Source organism: Grampus griseus, assembly GCF_964374135.1.
Source record: "Grampus griseus genome assembly, chromosome: 5".
Lineage (NCBI taxonomy): Eukaryota > Metazoa > Chordata > Mammalia > Artiodactyla > Delphinidae > Grampus > Grampus griseus.
Window position 1 is genome coordinate 16,979,577 of NC_138998.1, and position 17,631 is coordinate 16,997,207.

Consider the following 17,631-nt stretch of genomic DNA (forward strand, 5'->3'; position numbering starts at 1 on the left):
TAGTGAGAAGCCCTTCCAGGGCTCCCCACCATGCGGCTCTAGTGAACACGCCTCCCCACGGCCTTTCCGCACCGCCCCACGGGGACCTGACGCGCCAGACCAAAGTAAACCCTGGTGGTCCCACGTCAGACCGCCTGATGGCCCTACTCCCCCGCAGATGCCATTCCTCTGCCAGAAATGCCCTTCCCTGCACGACAGACCCCGACTCTTTCCTCCTAGGCAACGCTACTTCTTCCAAAACTGCCCTCAGACGGCGCTTCCTCTGCGACCTCCCCAGGCTTCCCAAGCCCCTTGGGGCTCCCTCCGCATTTTACGCGCTTCGCTGTTTGCGCTTCCTTCCTCCTCTAATATCTGCAGTGTTTGGCTGTGTGCCCCCTCCCCCCACTTGTGAACACCGCGGGGCAGTGACCACATTCTCCCCTGCGTCCCCACCGACCAGCACAGCGCCCAGCACAGACTCCGGGGCCCGGTCTGGACGCACGAGCTAAGGGGCTCCGTTCCCCACCTGCACATCAGTGTCTTCATCTGTGAACTTCCTCCCAGGGCTCCTGAATGATAAATCAGACAACAGACAGAGAGCTGAGCCAGCGCTCACTAAGAAAGGGGGAAGGCGGTACCACGGCACATCACAGCCACCCTGGTGGCCCTGGGGAGGGCTGTTCTCACACTAGCCCACAGGAAACACCGTCGTAGGGCCCAACAGCAAAAGGAGGAGGTATCCCCAAGGCTGGAAAGCTCATTTTCACAGGACGCGTCAGGAGCTGATTCAATCTAGGGCTGTCGGGTGCGCCAAAATCCCGCCCGCCGCAGTGAAGGTGGGTCCATAACCGCTCAAGGGACAGCCACTGTTCCAGCGTTAGCAAGAATGGCATAACAGTACATACTAGAGTTATATGATGAGCTCACGTAACTCATTAACGGTAAGACTCCTCCTTACCGTTGGGGAAGTTCCTACAAATAAACGTACAGGGTTCTGTGTTATTTACCACAGTCCCATTTACAAATCTGTTCAGAGATTTTAATTATATAACTCTGTGTAAGTTTTACTTTTTTTTTAAGTATTATCTAGCTCATTTTACTGACTGATTGGTTTTTATTTTAAAATTTTTTTTTTTTTTTTTTTTTTTTTTTGGCTGCAACGCACACCTTGCGGGATCTTGGTTCCCCGACCGGGGAGAACCCGGGCCCCAGCAGTGAGAGCACCGAGTCCTAACCACTGGACCACCAGGGAACTCCCTTAGTTAGCCCATTTTAAATGCTCTTCTCTGGTGAGCTCAAAACACTTAAGACAGTTAAATATTCTTGTTCTAAAAACGAAACTTCATTCAATTCCAAAAAATATTGGAAACCAAATATGTATCACGTCTGGTACTCCTTCCCTTGAGTCTCTTAACACTCATCTATTAGACGGCATTTTCTAAACATCATGTCCACCTATAACCTCTTATTTTTTCAGGTCTCATAAAGAGGGAGAATTAAAGTCTCTTCTTCCAAGCTTCCCTAATTCACCTCTGGTTTAAAATCTCTGCCCTGATGTTAGCATTTGTACAAGTCAATTATTTCTTTGCCCCCCCACCTTGAAACTACACAGGCAACCTCACCCAGAAACCCAAGGCCCCTCTCGCCCCTCTCACTTTTGGGTACACACTGCACTAGGTATGTGTTTGCCCGCTGCAAGCTCCCCAGGGCAGCAACTCACTTACTCTACATTTTAGATCTGTAACTCTGCATAATGACAGTGAAGATTTCTGTGTTGCTACATTTAAAGAATGTACACAACAGGCCTGCTTCCTTGTTACTGTTAGCCCACTGAACATTAGGAAAAACTCTCTTCAATAAAATCAAACAGCAGTGCTGTATAGCTCTGTTCCAACACTGAATGTGGGAACTGAAAATAAAACATATGTTTCTATTACAAAGGAATAAAGGCTATTTCTACTGAAAACATTTCACAAATCCTAAGAACGATCATCAAGACAATGGAAGCCATAAAACCAACGCCAGAAGAGGGTGACACTCAATAGTCAATCTTGCCCCAAATGTGCTGAATGGTTTCTAGAACACAGAAACTATTACTGCAAGTTAATCATCTGCAGTGTATGCAATTTAATGCAATTCAACACATATATGTGTGTACTTGCTTGGCTGTACAGCTTGCTTGGAGTGTGAAACTTGCTACATTATGGCCATGTCTACACAGTCAAATGTTTCCAAAGGCACCGTGTAATTTGCTTAAAGAAGCTGAAGAAGCTACTGAAGACAAAGTAGTAAGTGAGAGATACCCGGTGTAACAGAATGACAGCAAACCAAGATCAGATATTTAAAACTGTGTGCTCTTTTCATACAGTATAAATAGTACACTACATTTGCATTTTTAAAACACATGTAAGAATATAGAAAGAGCAATTGGATATCTACCTAGTTAAGTTACCTATTAATCACAAAGGATAAAACAGTAACTCTGCAGTGGAGAAACCTGATAGACACCACCTTACCCAAAAGCTCAAAGTTATCACCACTGGTACTGGGACAATGCCATGGGAGGTACCGAGACACTCACAGCATCACTTCCGTGATACTCCCACCAAAAGGGCTTAACAAGAATCTGATGATGAGCAACTGGATAAATACAAACCAAGGGACATTCTACAAAATAACTGGCCTGTCCCCCTCAAAAATGTCAAGGTCAAAAAAAGAAAAGCTGAAGACCATGGCAATTAAAGGCCACGTGGACCATGGATTGGATCAGGAGGAGGAGACCCATGTCTGGAGAACTAAGGACTTTGCTTTCAGTCACCCAGACACGTAGCACCAGAGCCAAGACGAGTACAGCCCAAAGCTCTTTCTGAGATGTTAGACCTAAAAGGTTAGGGGTGAGGTTCTAAAATTCACACAATTTTAAAATATTTTTAGCCCTAAGCATTTTTTAGGTCAAAGCTTTTATACCGTACCCTGAGAAAAGGACAGAAGGCAATTGACCTTCATGGATTTAACATTCACACTTTTCTCTTTTCTTCTGCGGTACGCGGGCCTCTCACTGTTGTGGCCTCTCCCGTTGAGAAGCACAGGCTCCGGACGCGCAGGCTCAGTGGCCACGGCTCACGGGCCCAGCTGCTCCGCGGCACGTGGGATCTTCCCGGACTGGGGCACGAACCCATGTCCCCTGCATCAGCAGGCGGACCCCCAACCACCACGCACCAGGGAAGCCCTAACATTCACACTTTTTAATACTCAAGGATAATCATAGTGAGGGGAAAGATGGCGGAAGAGTAAGACGCGGAGATCACCTTCCTCCCCACAGATACATCAGAAATACATCTACACATGGAACAACTCCTACAGAACACCTACTGAATGCTGGCGGAAGACCTCAGACCTCCCAAAAGGCAAGAAACCCCCTAGGTACCTGGGTAGGGCAAAAAAAAAAAAAAAAAGAAAAAATAGAGACAAAAGAATAGGGATGGGACCTGTACCAATGGGAGGAGCCGTGAAGTAGGAAAGGTTTCCACACACTAGGAAACCCCTTCATGGGCGGAGACTGCGGGTGGCGGAGCGGGGGAAGCTTCGGAGCCGCGGAGGAGAGCACAGCCACAGGGGTGCGGAGGGCAAAGCGGAGAGATTCCCGCACACAGGATCGGTGCCGACCAGCACTCACCTGCCCGAGAAGCTTGTCTGCTCACCCGCCAGGGCGGGCGGGGCTGGGAGCTGAGGCTCGGGCTTTGGTCTGAGCGCCAGGAGAGGACTGGGGTTGGCGGCGTGAACACAGCCTGAAGGGGGTTAGTGCGCCACGGCTAGCCAGGAGGGAGTCCGGGAAAAAGTCTGGAGCTGCCGAAGAGGCAAGAGACTTTTTTTTCCCTCTTTGTTTCCTGGTGCACGAGGAGAGGGGATTAACAGCGCTGCTTAAAGGAGCTCCAGAGACGGGCGCGAGCCGCGGCTAAAAGCGCGGACCCCAAAGACGGGCATGAGATGCTAAGGCTGCTGCTGCCGCCACCAAGAAGCCTGTGTGCGAGCACAGGTCACTCTCCACACCCCACTTCTGGGGAGCCTGTGCAGCCCGCCACTGCCAGGTTCCTGTGATCCAGGGACAACTCCCCCAGGGGAACACGGCGCGCCTCAGGCTGTGCAACGTCACACCGGCCTCTGCCGCCGCAGGCTCGCCCCGCACTCCGTGCCCCTCCCTCACCCCCGGCCTGAGTGAGCCAGAGCCCCCGAATCAGCGGCTCCTTTAACCCCGTCCTGTCTGAGCAAAGAACAGACGCCCTCCAGCGACCTACACGCAGAGGCGGGTCCAAATCCAAAGCTGAGCCCCGGGAGCTGTGCGAACAAAGAAGAGAAAGGGAAATCTCTCCCAGCAGCCTCAGGAGCAGCGGATTAAAGCTCCACAATCAACTTGATGTACCCTGCATCTGTGGAATACCTGAATAGACAATGAATCATCCCAAATTAAGGAGGTGGACTTTGAGAGCAAGATTTATGATTTTTTCCCCTTTTCCTCTTTTTGTGTGTATGTATATGCTTCTGCGTGAGATTTTTGTCTGTATAGCTTTGCTTCCGCCATTTGTCCTAGGGTTCTATCCGTTCATTTTTTGTTGTTGTTGTTTTTTCTTTTTTAAAAAAATTTTTTCTTAATAATTATTTTTTATTTTAATAACTTTATTTTATCTTCTTTCTTTCTTTCTTTCCACTTTTTCTCCCTTTTATTCTGAGCCATGTGGATGAAAGGCTCTTGGTGCTGCAGCCAGGAGTCAGTACTGTGCCTCTGAGGTGGGAGAGCTAACTTCAGGACACTGGTCCACAGGAGACCTCCCAGCTCCACGTAATATCAAACGGCGAAAATCTCCCAGAGATCTCAACACTAACACCCAGCTTCACTCAACGACCAGCAAGCTACAGTGCTGGACACCCTATGCCAAACAACTAGCAAGACAGGAACACAACCCCACCCATTAGTGGAGCGGCTGCCTAAAATCACAGTAAGTCCACAGACACCCCGAAACACACCATCAGATGTGGACCTGCCCACCAGAAAGACAAGATCCAGCCTCATCCACCAGAACACAGGCACTAGTCCCCTCCACCAGGAAGCCCACAACCCACTGAACCAACCTTAGCCACTGGGGACAGACACCAAAGACAATGGGAACTGCGAACCTGCGGCCTGCAAAAAGGAGACCCCAAACACAGTAAGATAAGCGCAATGAGAAGACAGAGGAACACACAGCAGATGAAGGAGCAAGATAAAAACCCACAAGACCTAACATATGAAGAGGAAATAGGCAGTCTACCTGAAAAAGAATTCTACCTGAAAAAGAATAATAATAGTAAAGATGAACCAAAATCTTGGAAATGGAATAGAGAAAATGCAAGAAACATTTAACAAGGACCTGGAAGAACTAAAGATGAAACAAGCAACAATGAAAAACACAATAAATGAAAATAAAAATACTCTAGAAGGGATCAATAGCAGAATAACTGAGGCAAAAGAACGGATAACTGACCTGGAAGATAAAATAGTGGAAATAACTACTGCAGAGCAGAATAAAGAAAAAAGAATGAAAAGAACTAAGGACAGCCTCAGAGACCTCTCGGACAACATTAAACGCACCAACATTCAAATTGTAGGGTTTCCAGAAGAAGAAGAGAAAAAGAAAGGGACAGAAAATATTTGAAGAGATTACAGTTGAAAACTTCCCTAATATGGGAAAGGAAATAGTTAATCAAGTCCAGGAAGCACAGAGAGTCCCATACAGGATAAGTCCAAGGAGAAACATGCCAAGACATGTATTAATCAAACTATCAAAAATTAAATACAAAGAAAACATATTAAAAGCAGCAAGGGAAAAACAACAAATAACACACAAGTGAATCCCCATAAGGTTAACAGCTGATCTTTCAGCAGAAACTCTGCAAGAAGGGAGTGGCAGGACATATTTAAAGTGATGAAGGAGAAAAACCTACAACCAAGATTACTCTACCCAGCAAGGATCTCACTCAGATTTGATGGAGAAATTAAAACCTTTACAGACAAGCAAAAGCTGAGAGAGTTCAGCACCACCAAACCAGCTTTACAACAAATGCTGAAGGATCTTCTCTAGGCAAGAAACACAAGAGAAGGAAAAGACCTACAATAACAAACCCAAAACAATTAAGAAAATGGTAATTGGAACATACATATTGATAATTACCTCAATGTAAATGGATGAAATGCTCCAACGAAAAGACACAGACTGGCTGAATGGATACAAAAACAACACCCGTATATATGCTGTCTACAAGAGAACCACTTCAAACCTAGAGACACATACAGACTGAAAGTGAGGGGATGGAAAAAGATATTCCATGCAAATGGAAACTAAAAGAAAGCTGGAGTAGCAATTCTCATATCAGACAAAATAGCCTTTAAAATAAAGACTATTAGAAGAGACAAAGAAGGACACTACATAATGATCAAGGGATCGATCCAAGAAGATATAACAATTGTAAATATTTATGCACCCAACATAGGAGCACCTCAATACATAAGGCAAATACTGACAGCCATAAAAGGGGAAATCGACAGTAACACATCCATAGTAGGGGACTTTAACACCTCACTTTCACCAATGGACAGATCATCCAAAATGAAATTAAATAAGGAAACACAAGCTTTAAATGATACATTAAACAAGATGGACTTAATTGATATTTATAGGACATTCCATCCAAAAACAACAGAATACACATTTTTCTCAAGTGCTCATGGAACATTCTCCAGGATAGATCATATCTTGGGTCACAAATCAAGCCTTGGTAAATTTAAGAAAATTGTAATTGTATCAAGTATCTTTTCTGACCACAACGCTATGAGACTAGATATCAATTACAGGAAAAGATCTGTAAAAAATACAACACATGGAGGCTAAACCATACACTACTTAATACCGAAGTGATCACTGAAGAAATCAAAGAGGAAATTAAAAACTATCTAGAAACAAATGACCATGGAGACATGACAACCCAAAACCTATGGGATGCAGCAAAAGCAGTTTTAAGAGGGGAGTTTATACCAATACAATCCTACCTTAAGAAAGAGGAAACATCTCGAATAAACAACCTAACCTTGCACCTAAAGCAATTAGAGAAAGAAGAACAAAAAACCCCAAAGTTAGCAGAAGGAAATCATAAAGAAGAAATCATAAAGATCAGATCAGAAATAATTAAAAAAGAAATGAGGGAAACAATAGCAAAGATCAATAAAACTAAAAGCTGGTTCTTTGAGAAGATAAACAAAATTGATAAACCATTAGCCAGACTCATCAAGAAAAAAAGGGAGAAGACTCAATAGAATTAGAAATGAAAAAGGAAAAGTAACAACTGACACTGCAGAAATACTAAAGATCATGAGAGATTACTACAAGCAACTCTATGCCAATAAAATGGACAACCTGGAAGAAATGGACAAATGCTTAGAAATGCACCACCTGCCAAGACTGAATCAGGAAGAAATAGAAAATACGAACAGACCAATCACAAGCACTGAAATTGAAACTGTGATTAAAACTCTTCCAACAAACAAAAGCCCAGGACCAGATGGCTTCACAGGTGAATGCTATCAAACATTTAGAGAAGAACTAACACCTATCCTTCTCAAACTCTTCCAAAATATAGTAGAGGGAGGAACACTCCCAAACTCATTCTACAAGGCCACCATCACCCTGATACTAAAACCAGACAAGGATGTCACAAAGAAAGAAAACTACAGGCCAATATCACTGATGAACATAGATGCAAAAATCCTCAACAAAATACTAGCAAACAGAATCCAACAACACATTAAAAGGATCATACAGCATGATCAAGTGGGGTTTATTCCAGGAATGCAAGGATTCTTCAATATACTCAAATCAATCAATGTGATACACCATATTAACAAACTGAAGGAGAAAAACCATATGGTCATCTCAATAGATGCAGAGAAAGCTTTCGACAAAATTCAACACCCATTTATGATAAAAACCCTGCAGAAAGTAGGCACAGAGGGAACTTTCCTCAACATAATAAAGGCCATATATGACAAACCCACAGTAAACACCCTCCTCAATGGTGAAAAACTGAAAGCATTTCCACTAAGATCAGGAACAAGACAAGGTTGCCCACTCTCACCACTATTATTCAACATAGTTTTGGAAGTTTTAGCCCCAGCAATCAGAGAAGAAAAGGAAATAAAAGGAATCCAAATCGGAAAAGAAGAAGTAAAGCTGTCACTGTTTGCAGATGACATGACACTATACATAGCGAATCCTAAAGATGCTACCAGAAAACTACTAGAGCTAATCAATGAATTTGGTAAATTAGCAGGATACAAAATTAATGCACAGAAATCTCTGGCATTCCTATTCACTAATGATGCAAAATCTGAAAGTGAAATCAAGAAAACACTCCCATTTACCATTGCAACAAAAAGAATAAAATACCTAGGAATAAACCTACCTAAGGAGATAAAAGACCTCTATGCAGAAATTTATAAGACACTGAAAGAAATTAAAGATGATACAAATAGATGAAGAGATATACCATGTTCTTGGATTGGAAGAATCAACATTGTGAAAATGACTCTACTACCAAAGCAATCTACAGATTCAATGCAATCCCTATCAAACTACCACTGGCATTTTTCACGGTAGTAGAACAAAAAATTTCACAATTTGTATGGAAACACAGAAGACCCCGAATAGCCAAAGCAATCTTGAGAACGAAAAACAGAGCTGGAGGAATCAGGCTCCCTGACTTCAGACTATACTACTAAGCTACAGTAATCAAGACAGTATGGTACTGGCACAAAAACAGAAAGATAGATCAATGGAACAGAACAGAAAGCCCAGTGATAAACCCATGCACATATGGTCACCTTATCTTTGATAAAGGAGGCAGTAATGTACAGTGGAGAAAGGACAGCCTCTTCAATAAGTGGTGCTGGGAAAACTGGACAGGTACATGTCAAAGTATGAGATTAGAACACTCCCTAACACCATACACAAAAATAAGCTCAAAATGGATTAAAGACCTAAATGTAAGGCCAGAAACTATCAAACTCTTAGAGGAAAACATAGGCAGAACACTCTATGACATAAATCACAGCAAGATCCTTTTTGATCCACCTCCAGAGAAATGGAAATAAAAACAAAAATAAACAAATGGGACCTAATGAAACTTCAAAGCTTTTGTACAGCAAAGGAAACCATAAACAAGACCAAAAGACAACCCTCAGAATGGGAGAAAATATTTGCAAATGAAGCAACTGACAAAGGATTAATCTCCAAAATTTACAAGCAGCTCATGCAGCTCAATAACAAAAAAACAACCCAATCCAAAAATGGGCAGAAGACCGAAATAGACATTTCTCCAAAGAAGATATACAGATTGCCAACAAACACATGAAAGAATGCTCAACATCATTAATCATTAGAGAAATGCAAATCAAAACTACAATGAGATATCATCTCACACCGGTCAGAATGGCCATCATCAAAAAACCTAGAAACAATAAATGCTGGAGAGGGTGTGAAGAAAAGGGGACCCTCTTGCACTGTTGGTGGGGATGTAAATTAATACAGCCACTATGGAAAACAGTATGGAGATTCCTTAAAAAACTACAAATAGAACTACCATATGACCCAGCAATCACACTACTGGGCATATACCCTGAGAAAAGCAAAATTCAAAAACAGTCATGTACCAAAATGTTCATTGCAGCTCTATTTACAATAGCCCAGAGATGGAAACAACCTAAGTGTCCATCATCGGATGAATGGATAAAGAAGATGTGGCACATATATACAATGGAATATTACTCAGCCATAAAAAGAAATGAAATTGAGTTATTTGTAGTGAGGTGGATGGACCTAGAGTCTGTCGTACAGAGTGAAGTAAGTCAGAAAGAGAAAGACAAATACCATATGCTAACACATATATATGGAATCTAAGAAAAAAAAATGTCATGAAGAACCTAGGGGTAAAACAGGAATAAAGACACAGACCTACTAGAGAATGGACTTGAGGATATGGGAGGGGGAAGGGTAAGCTGTGACAAAGTGCGAGAGTGGCATGGACATATATACACTACCAAACGTAAAACAGATAGCTAGTGGGAAGTAGCCGCATAGCGCAGGCAGATCAGCTAAGTGGTTTGTGACCACCTAGAGGGGTGTGATAGGGAGGGTGGGTGGGAGGGAGACGCAAGAGGGAAGAGATATGGGAACATATGTATAGGTATAACTGATTCACTTTATTATAAAGCAGAAACTAACACACCATTGTAAAGCAATTATACTCCGATAAAGATGTATAAAAAAAAAGAATAATCATAAAGACCATGTAATACTTTGTAAATAAACTGAGCCGAAAAATGGAATCGTGTGTTATGTGGCTTATGAAACAAGAGAAAACACAGCTAGTGGGTGAAGCTAATCAACTGTCTGTTGTGGGTGTGCAGATAATAGAAATTTGAGCTTGGGGGGGGTGGTTAGAAAATAATCCCCTCCCGAAACCAACTGATCACACTGGTAAGGAAATTAACAGCAAAAGTAATGAATCCAACAAGAAGTCCATGATGTTCTGAGCTAGACACTGGAGCTAGGCTTCCCTCCATTTGGTAGAGGAAATCATACAGTCCTGGTGATGCATTCATATCTGGGAGGCCTAAAAACTCTTAACTACGTGTTCTTCACAAACCGTGAGTGTCCATCAGACTTTCATTTGTCCTAAAATTGTTCACATTTCATTTGGCAGAATCATTCCTGCATGATCACCTTTTTTCATGACAGTTAAAATCAGATTAAATGGAATATCAAGGAAAACAGGAACAAGTTACCAAAAACTATGAAGAGCATCTAAGGAACGGAGAGTAGTCTCTCCGTTATAGCTAGCAGTGCTGAAGGTTTCAAGAATTACAAATTGGAGCAAATTAGAAAATGAGAAGGAAAAAAAAGCATGCACACATATGCACAAACATGCACACAAACGCTTCAAGCCTAACTGTTCATGTACTTATCGTGAAAACTACTGAGCATCTTTTGTATGCCAGGTACTGTCCTAGGAGATGCAGCACGGAACAAATCTGACAAAATATCTCATGAAGAATCAGTACAGCTCAGGGTCAGTAGAAATAGGTGATCAATAAATTAAAATATAATGAGATGGCATTAAGAGCTATGAAGAAAAATGAAGCAGGACGTGACGAGAAGGCTTTTCTTAGGAAGTGCCCTGTGAGCTACGCCAGCAGTGGGGGAGAGCGCAGGCCAGGGGGATATCCGGGGGCGAGAGGGAGAGTGGCAGCCACGGGTCAATGCCTGAGGTCACGATGTGCATACGGGCTGCTGGTGCTGGCTGAGGCACATGCCCGAGAGAGACAGACAGCCGCGAGAGGATGCTGCGCACAGGCGTGAACCATGATGTACGTCCTAGCAGAATCACTCTGACCGCAAACTGGGAAGTTGTCATTAGAGGGGCAAGAAGAGAAACAAGGTCCGCTGGAGGCCCTGCAATAAAAAGCACAGGCGAAGGTGGGGTTGCTGGTGCTTTGGGCCACGGTGGCAGCAGCGGGAGCAGGAATACCTTGTTGGATTCTGATTCGATTTTGAAAGTAAAGTTAACAGGATTGCTGAGGGAGTAAATGCAGAGTTTCGAGAGGAAGCGAAAAGCCCAGAATGACAATACGTCTTTTACACTTATTCGCCTGATGGCTATGTATAACATTTACTAAGGAGAAGTCTGAGGAAGGAACAAGTTTCGGGATGGTGAGAAATCAACTTTGATTTGATACACATTAGGTTTCGGATGCCTATTCGTCATCAAAGTAGAGGTGGCTAAGAAGCAACTAGATATCCAGGTTATGGGGAGAATTATTATTAAATGCAATCGATACACGGATAGATATAGACAGGTAGAGAGAACGAGATAAAGAAGAATTGCACATATGTGTCTGTATATGAAGGAAGGAAAGTTCAAGAAGGAAAACATGGACAAGGGAGAAAAGAAATTTATACACTGTATTGTATCTACTTCAGCACCATTTGAAAATACTGTAATGAGAACATAACTACTTTAGTAATAAAAAAGGGACACTTCTTTTGTTTCCCCCAATAAAATAATAAGCTGATGAAAAAATCAGACACGTAGTTAACACAAGACTACCGTGAAAAGAGACTCAGAGACAACCATCGTTAACTTTGTGGATTATTTCCTCCCTTTTTTTTTCTTGACATTTATATACATACACTACACAGTTTTGTTTTTTAAGTACAGTTAATTTTTGCTTGTTATTTTGACACACGAGATAATGCTGAACTCAAAGGTGGCAGCCATAGAATCAGGCCATTTTTTGTTTTGAATCTCTGTGTTCATGCTTTTAGAATGTCCCCACTCTCCGGTTCGTGGAGGCCCCTTTACCACTCCCAAATGCACCACGCCCCGACTCACTCCCCTAGGGTGCCTCCTGGCAGTGGAGGACATTTGTGCTTTCCATCCTGCCCCTCAGAGCTTTGCAGTTGGGGGCCTGCCTTATAAAACCATAAGCACGCTTCCATGTCATAAAGAACTATTTGTAAACCTAATCTTTACATGGACTCTTTATATACAACTCTCTGTGCACAGTTCTAACGTAGCATCCAACCTTTCATCAAGCATGTTTCAGCACCACCTCAAGGAGTCACTGTCTAGTCACCAAAAGAGCAGAAACTCTGACTGAAAGTAGTTTCCCTTCAGTTCATTCAACAAAGACCTACCAGTGCGTGTGTCTGTGCACGTGCGTGTGTGTGTGAGAGACCGAGAGAGAGGATGACGCACACAAAATCTTAAAAGATGATTTCAGACAGAGAAACGTGCTGTGAATAAAATAACAACACATGAGAACACAACTGGGAGGAAGGTGAAAAAGAGAGAGAATGCTATGTAGCTGGGTGGGCAGGCAAAACCTACTGGGGAAATGACACTGAGCCAAAGCCTCGGTGAAGAGAAGGAGGCTGCAAATAGTCTAGAGAAGAGCAACTCAAGCACAGGGTGAAGAGGAAAGGCAGAGGGGGGCCCAGGAAAGGAAGGAGTACACGTGTTGGAGGGGTGTGTGGCCGGAACATCGCAGAAAGAGGGGGCAGACCACGGAGGGAGCTGCAGGCAAGCATCTGGATCTTTAACGAAACTGAGTTATTTGTAGTGAGGTGCATGGACCTAGAGTCTGTCATACAGAGTGATGTAAGTCAGAAGAGAAAAACAAATACCGTATGTTAACGCATATATACAGAATCTAAAAAAAAGTGGTTCTGAAGAACCTAGGGGCAGGACAGGAATAAAGACGCAGATGTAGAGAATGGACTTGAGGACACAGGGAGGGGGAAGGGTAAGCTGGAACGAACTGAGAGAGTGGCATGGACATATATACACTACCAAATGCAAAACAGCTAGTGGGAAGCAGCCGCACAGCACAGGGAGATCAGCTCGGTGCTTTGTGACCACCTAGAGGGGTGGGATAGGGAGGGTGGGAGGGAGCCGCAGGAGGGAGGGGATATGGGGATATATGTATACATATAGCTGATTCACATTGTTATACAGCAGAAACTAACACATCACTGTAAAGCAATTATACTCCAATAAAGATGTTAAAAAAATAAATAAAAATAAAAAATTTAAACCTCCACCCTCCCCCCAAAAAAAAGAATGTGGACCTTTATTCTAATTGTAATGAGAAACTACTGTAAAGTTATAAACAAGGAGGACACAATACGATCTGATTTAGGCTGAACAATCAGTGTGGCGGTTGTGGAGAGACCAGAACGTTAAGAAACAAAAATATAGGCAGGGAGACCAGTTAGGAGGCTGTCACTGTCACCAGCCGAGAGAGGGGATAGCTTGGAGCAGCATTTCAGTAACTGTGGTGGTGACGTGTTCAGACACAGGACACGTTTTGGAGGTAAGAGCAACAGGACTTGCTGACTCAGGAACGAGGAATCTGTGCCTGGGTGAACAGAACCGGCACTCCATCCATACCTCAAGCGACTTTTACCTTCACTAATGGACCCTCGCGGGACTCACCTCTCTGGGATGGGTATGGAAGGTGCAGGCAACAAGTGTTTACAGGGTAACATAAAATGTATCATACTGTCTCACTTACCCAAATTGGGATCAGTAGCCTGACGTTTCTTAATTTTCGCTTCAGAAATAGCAGAATAATAGGCACAAGTCATCTTGATCAGCCACGTTGCTCGAACCATTGGCACGGAATACTTAGCTAGATATGCAAAAACATCTTCTTTTTTACTAAGGATGGGAACCTAAAAAGAAATAATACATTTATAACAATCACATATTATGTTCATCGCTAGGCCAACCTAAAGAAAGGGGAAGCAAGAGAAAGAGACTCTAAGTTCCTGCTGGCTATGAAAAACTATATCCTTTTTTTAAATGGCACGTGTCACTTTAAAAAAGAATTTTAAGAAAAAAGAATCAAAACTATGTTTAGCACATTGGCAACACAGTTTTATCAGTTGTGCTTTCTTATTTATAAAAACAAATTATTTTCGATCTCTCAGATGCTGAAAGCTACTCGTTGTATCAGCAAAATAGGGGAAATAATCTCATGACAGTCCTCCAAGGAGTTTATATCTCAAAACTGGAAGGGACAGATAAAGTAAAAGCTATCCCCACCCTACATTTTATCAAAGAACATTTCTGTATAAAGCTTTCTGATTGTAACATCTCATAAGCATAACAATTTCCAGAAAGCTTCTAAAAGTGCCTTTAGACCAAGATTTTACATAGAGGCTAGAATGATGGATCAGTGAATCTGCCTAATAAACACTGAGCTAGAAACAGCTGGGTAATTAATTCACGGGTTGAAAGTGGGCACTTGAGGCAGTTAATTATTTCTTCCAGGCCACAAAGGTACTATTTAGCAAATTAGTATCTCAATGTTCTGCTGAATGGCTTGAAAGAGTTAATCCAGTCTTCTAGAATTCCTCATAAATACCCTAGGAATAGCCCATTGATCTATACATAAGCTATCCGATTTACGAATACAGGGTAACGCAGCGGACAGAGAGGATGTTGGCTGCAATGCAGCAGGATGGGAAGAGTGAGATGGAGAAGCAGACCGTGCCCACCCCCGCCCCCAGCAATGAGCACCCCTGTGCTGCAGTCGTGGCCCCAGCCTGTGGTGGTTAAACCCATGACTCCCAGGCTCTTCATTTATGAACGAGATAATACCGACCCTGGCCACCTCACGGTGGCGTGAGAAGGAGAAAGCAAAAGAATTACATGTATCAAAATTATAACAACTTTCATTTTGTTGCCAGTTCCAGTTTCAAGGATTTCTTCACGTCCCCCGATGTGTTCTCAAGCCATGGACCTGACTCTCTCCTAAGAGGATTCTGGAAACCCACAACCATGGACATCACTAGCCCTGGTCTCTATGCCCCGAAGTCTCGCTCGATCTTGTGTTGAAAATCAAAGCTTCAAACCGGCTAACCGATTCATGGAGCATGGCATTTTTCTCTTAGTTAGCCAATGGTTCGGCCGGTGGATTTTTCTGCATTATACATATGTTACAAACCTGACCATTCGCAGTCTTGGAACAAAGTGTGATCCCAGAATTTAAAAGTAAGTGTTTTTTGTTACCCAGCTCTTTAAAACAAGCTATTTCACCTGGTTCTTCCCAAAGAAACATCAAGCGGCTCCGGCGATACAGAAAAGCTGCCTGTCTGGACGCTGAGATGCAGTGTGTCCATATACTGCATTTTACGGGCAATGTAATAGACTTTTGATCGTGTACAGTTCCTACCTTGGTTGCTGACTTTAGAACGTAACCTCCCCCATGACAAAGGCGACTACACGGCACACCACATAACTATATAAAAGGGAGGTGAAAGCGACACAGGCTAAAGCTATAAAACCTCCTCTCTGTGGATCACGGTGATACATGTTACCTAGAAAACTTCCTGAAAATTTAGCTTACAAGGCACATCTTTCACGGAGCACGAGGCTCTGGGTTTACTGTCGTTTAGGCCAGGGACAAGAAAAGCACCGTCTTAGACAGTCAGTTCCAGACCGGAGCTGCTGGTTTTCACTAGAACATACAGTAATGGTATCAGGGAGTTGGCATTTTAGCTGCCACGGTCAGGTTCCCTCTCAGCCAGACGTACCAGAAGACTATACATAAGATCAAGGCCTAAAAACCAGGCAAATGCAAAAAGTAAAGTTAGCATCTCCAAAGGAACATTACCAATAGCATCTTTATAGAAGCCTAAAGGATTTCTTCTTGAACAGCGTTTGACAAGAAGGCACGGCCGGGGATGGGGGGCGCATTCTGAGCATGTGAAATGTTTACACGAAGCAGCAAACAAAGCTGAGTCTTACAGGAACAGCATAAGGCAAACCTCTAGCTCACTGTCCCTGCTGGCAGAGCCCTAAGAAAAAGGGTTGGCTCAAATCAAGGGCTTTCGCATTCAGAAGAACATATGTGAAGAAAGTTATTTAATTAAGGAAGAAGACACATTTTGATGGTTTTGTCACATTTACAGTTTGGGCCAACTCAGGAAGGAAAATATGTTTACACTGACTGAAGTATGACTTCCTACAGGGATGGATTCCATTTTCAGCCAAGAAACCATCTGACTTCAACTTGTAGCTGAACCCAGGCAATCACTGGGCAGCGGTTTGGTTTCTCAATCAAGGTGGAACCGCATCTAAGTACCAGAAGAAAACGAAGACACCTAGCATGGCCTTCCATCCACCAAAGCGTTGCCCTTGTAACGCTTCTCTCCCTGTATTCTCCTTTCTGTCAGCACCCTCTGTTTGCTAAGCAGTGGTAGAAGCAAATGGAAATTCCAGAGACCACAGTAATCAAAGTCACCAGAAGTGAACACATCATTCTTAGTGAACCGTTCAAGAGCTAAAAGGATATCCCCAGGAGCAAGAAGTCTCCTTTCCCAAATCTAACTACGACCGCGATTGGATTCAAAGGCCTTTCACAGGCCACTGTTGTCCTCTCTGTGGCTAAATACTTGGAGTGCTGTGGAGCTTTATATGAACGGAAGACCAGGTCCAGAAACCTGTCCATCCCATACAGGAAACTATTTTGAACTCTAGATCAGAGCTGGAAGGTGACTCAGGATCTCAGCAGGAAAAGGAAGGTCTTCTACATCAAGCCATCCCGCAGATAAATACCAGAAATTAAGAGGTATTCAAACTTTCTAATATGAAGGGCACGCAGAGGATGCAATCTTTTACCCAACTCTAAAGACTTTTCGCCACCTCAAGAAGATGAAATGCTGAGGAAGGGATGGGAAGGAATGACTCCTGAAATGCCCAAGAAATGAATACTTCAAAGTATATTCAATGGTTTGACAAAGAAAACATCTTTAACTTTGCAAAGAATTAACGTCAGGGCTTACCTGAGGGACACCTGACTTGGCCAGAGGCAGCTCCTAATAAAGAGAGAAGAACAACGGCTAATACACTGCACCATAATTCATCTCCCTCTTAAAAGATGAGAGACCATTACACCCCTAAAGCAAGGGCATCAATTCCTCATGAGTATTGCCTTTCAGGAAATATCCCCCCCCCAAAAAAAAAAAAAAAACCTGCATTCTAAAAGCTTACAAAAAA

The 17,631-nt window shown here is 43.1% G+C and overlaps 1 protein-coding gene across 2 annotated transcripts in view; it reads right to left on the reverse strand.

Moving 5' to 3' along the window:
* MED12L (mediator complex subunit 12L) overlaps positions 1-17,631 on the reverse strand; it is a gene marked incomplete at its 5' end in the record, with an annotated part of 324,843 nt that overhangs the window by 269,489 nt on the left and 37,723 nt on the right. For both annotated transcript variants that reach the window (XM_082655449.1, XM_082655448.1), the window contains one exon: positions 14,141-14,300. In XM_082655449.1, the coding sequence (XP_082511575.1) occupies positions 14,141-14,300 (160 nt within the window). The remainder of the gene's footprint in view (positions 1-14,140; positions 14,301-17,631) is intronic.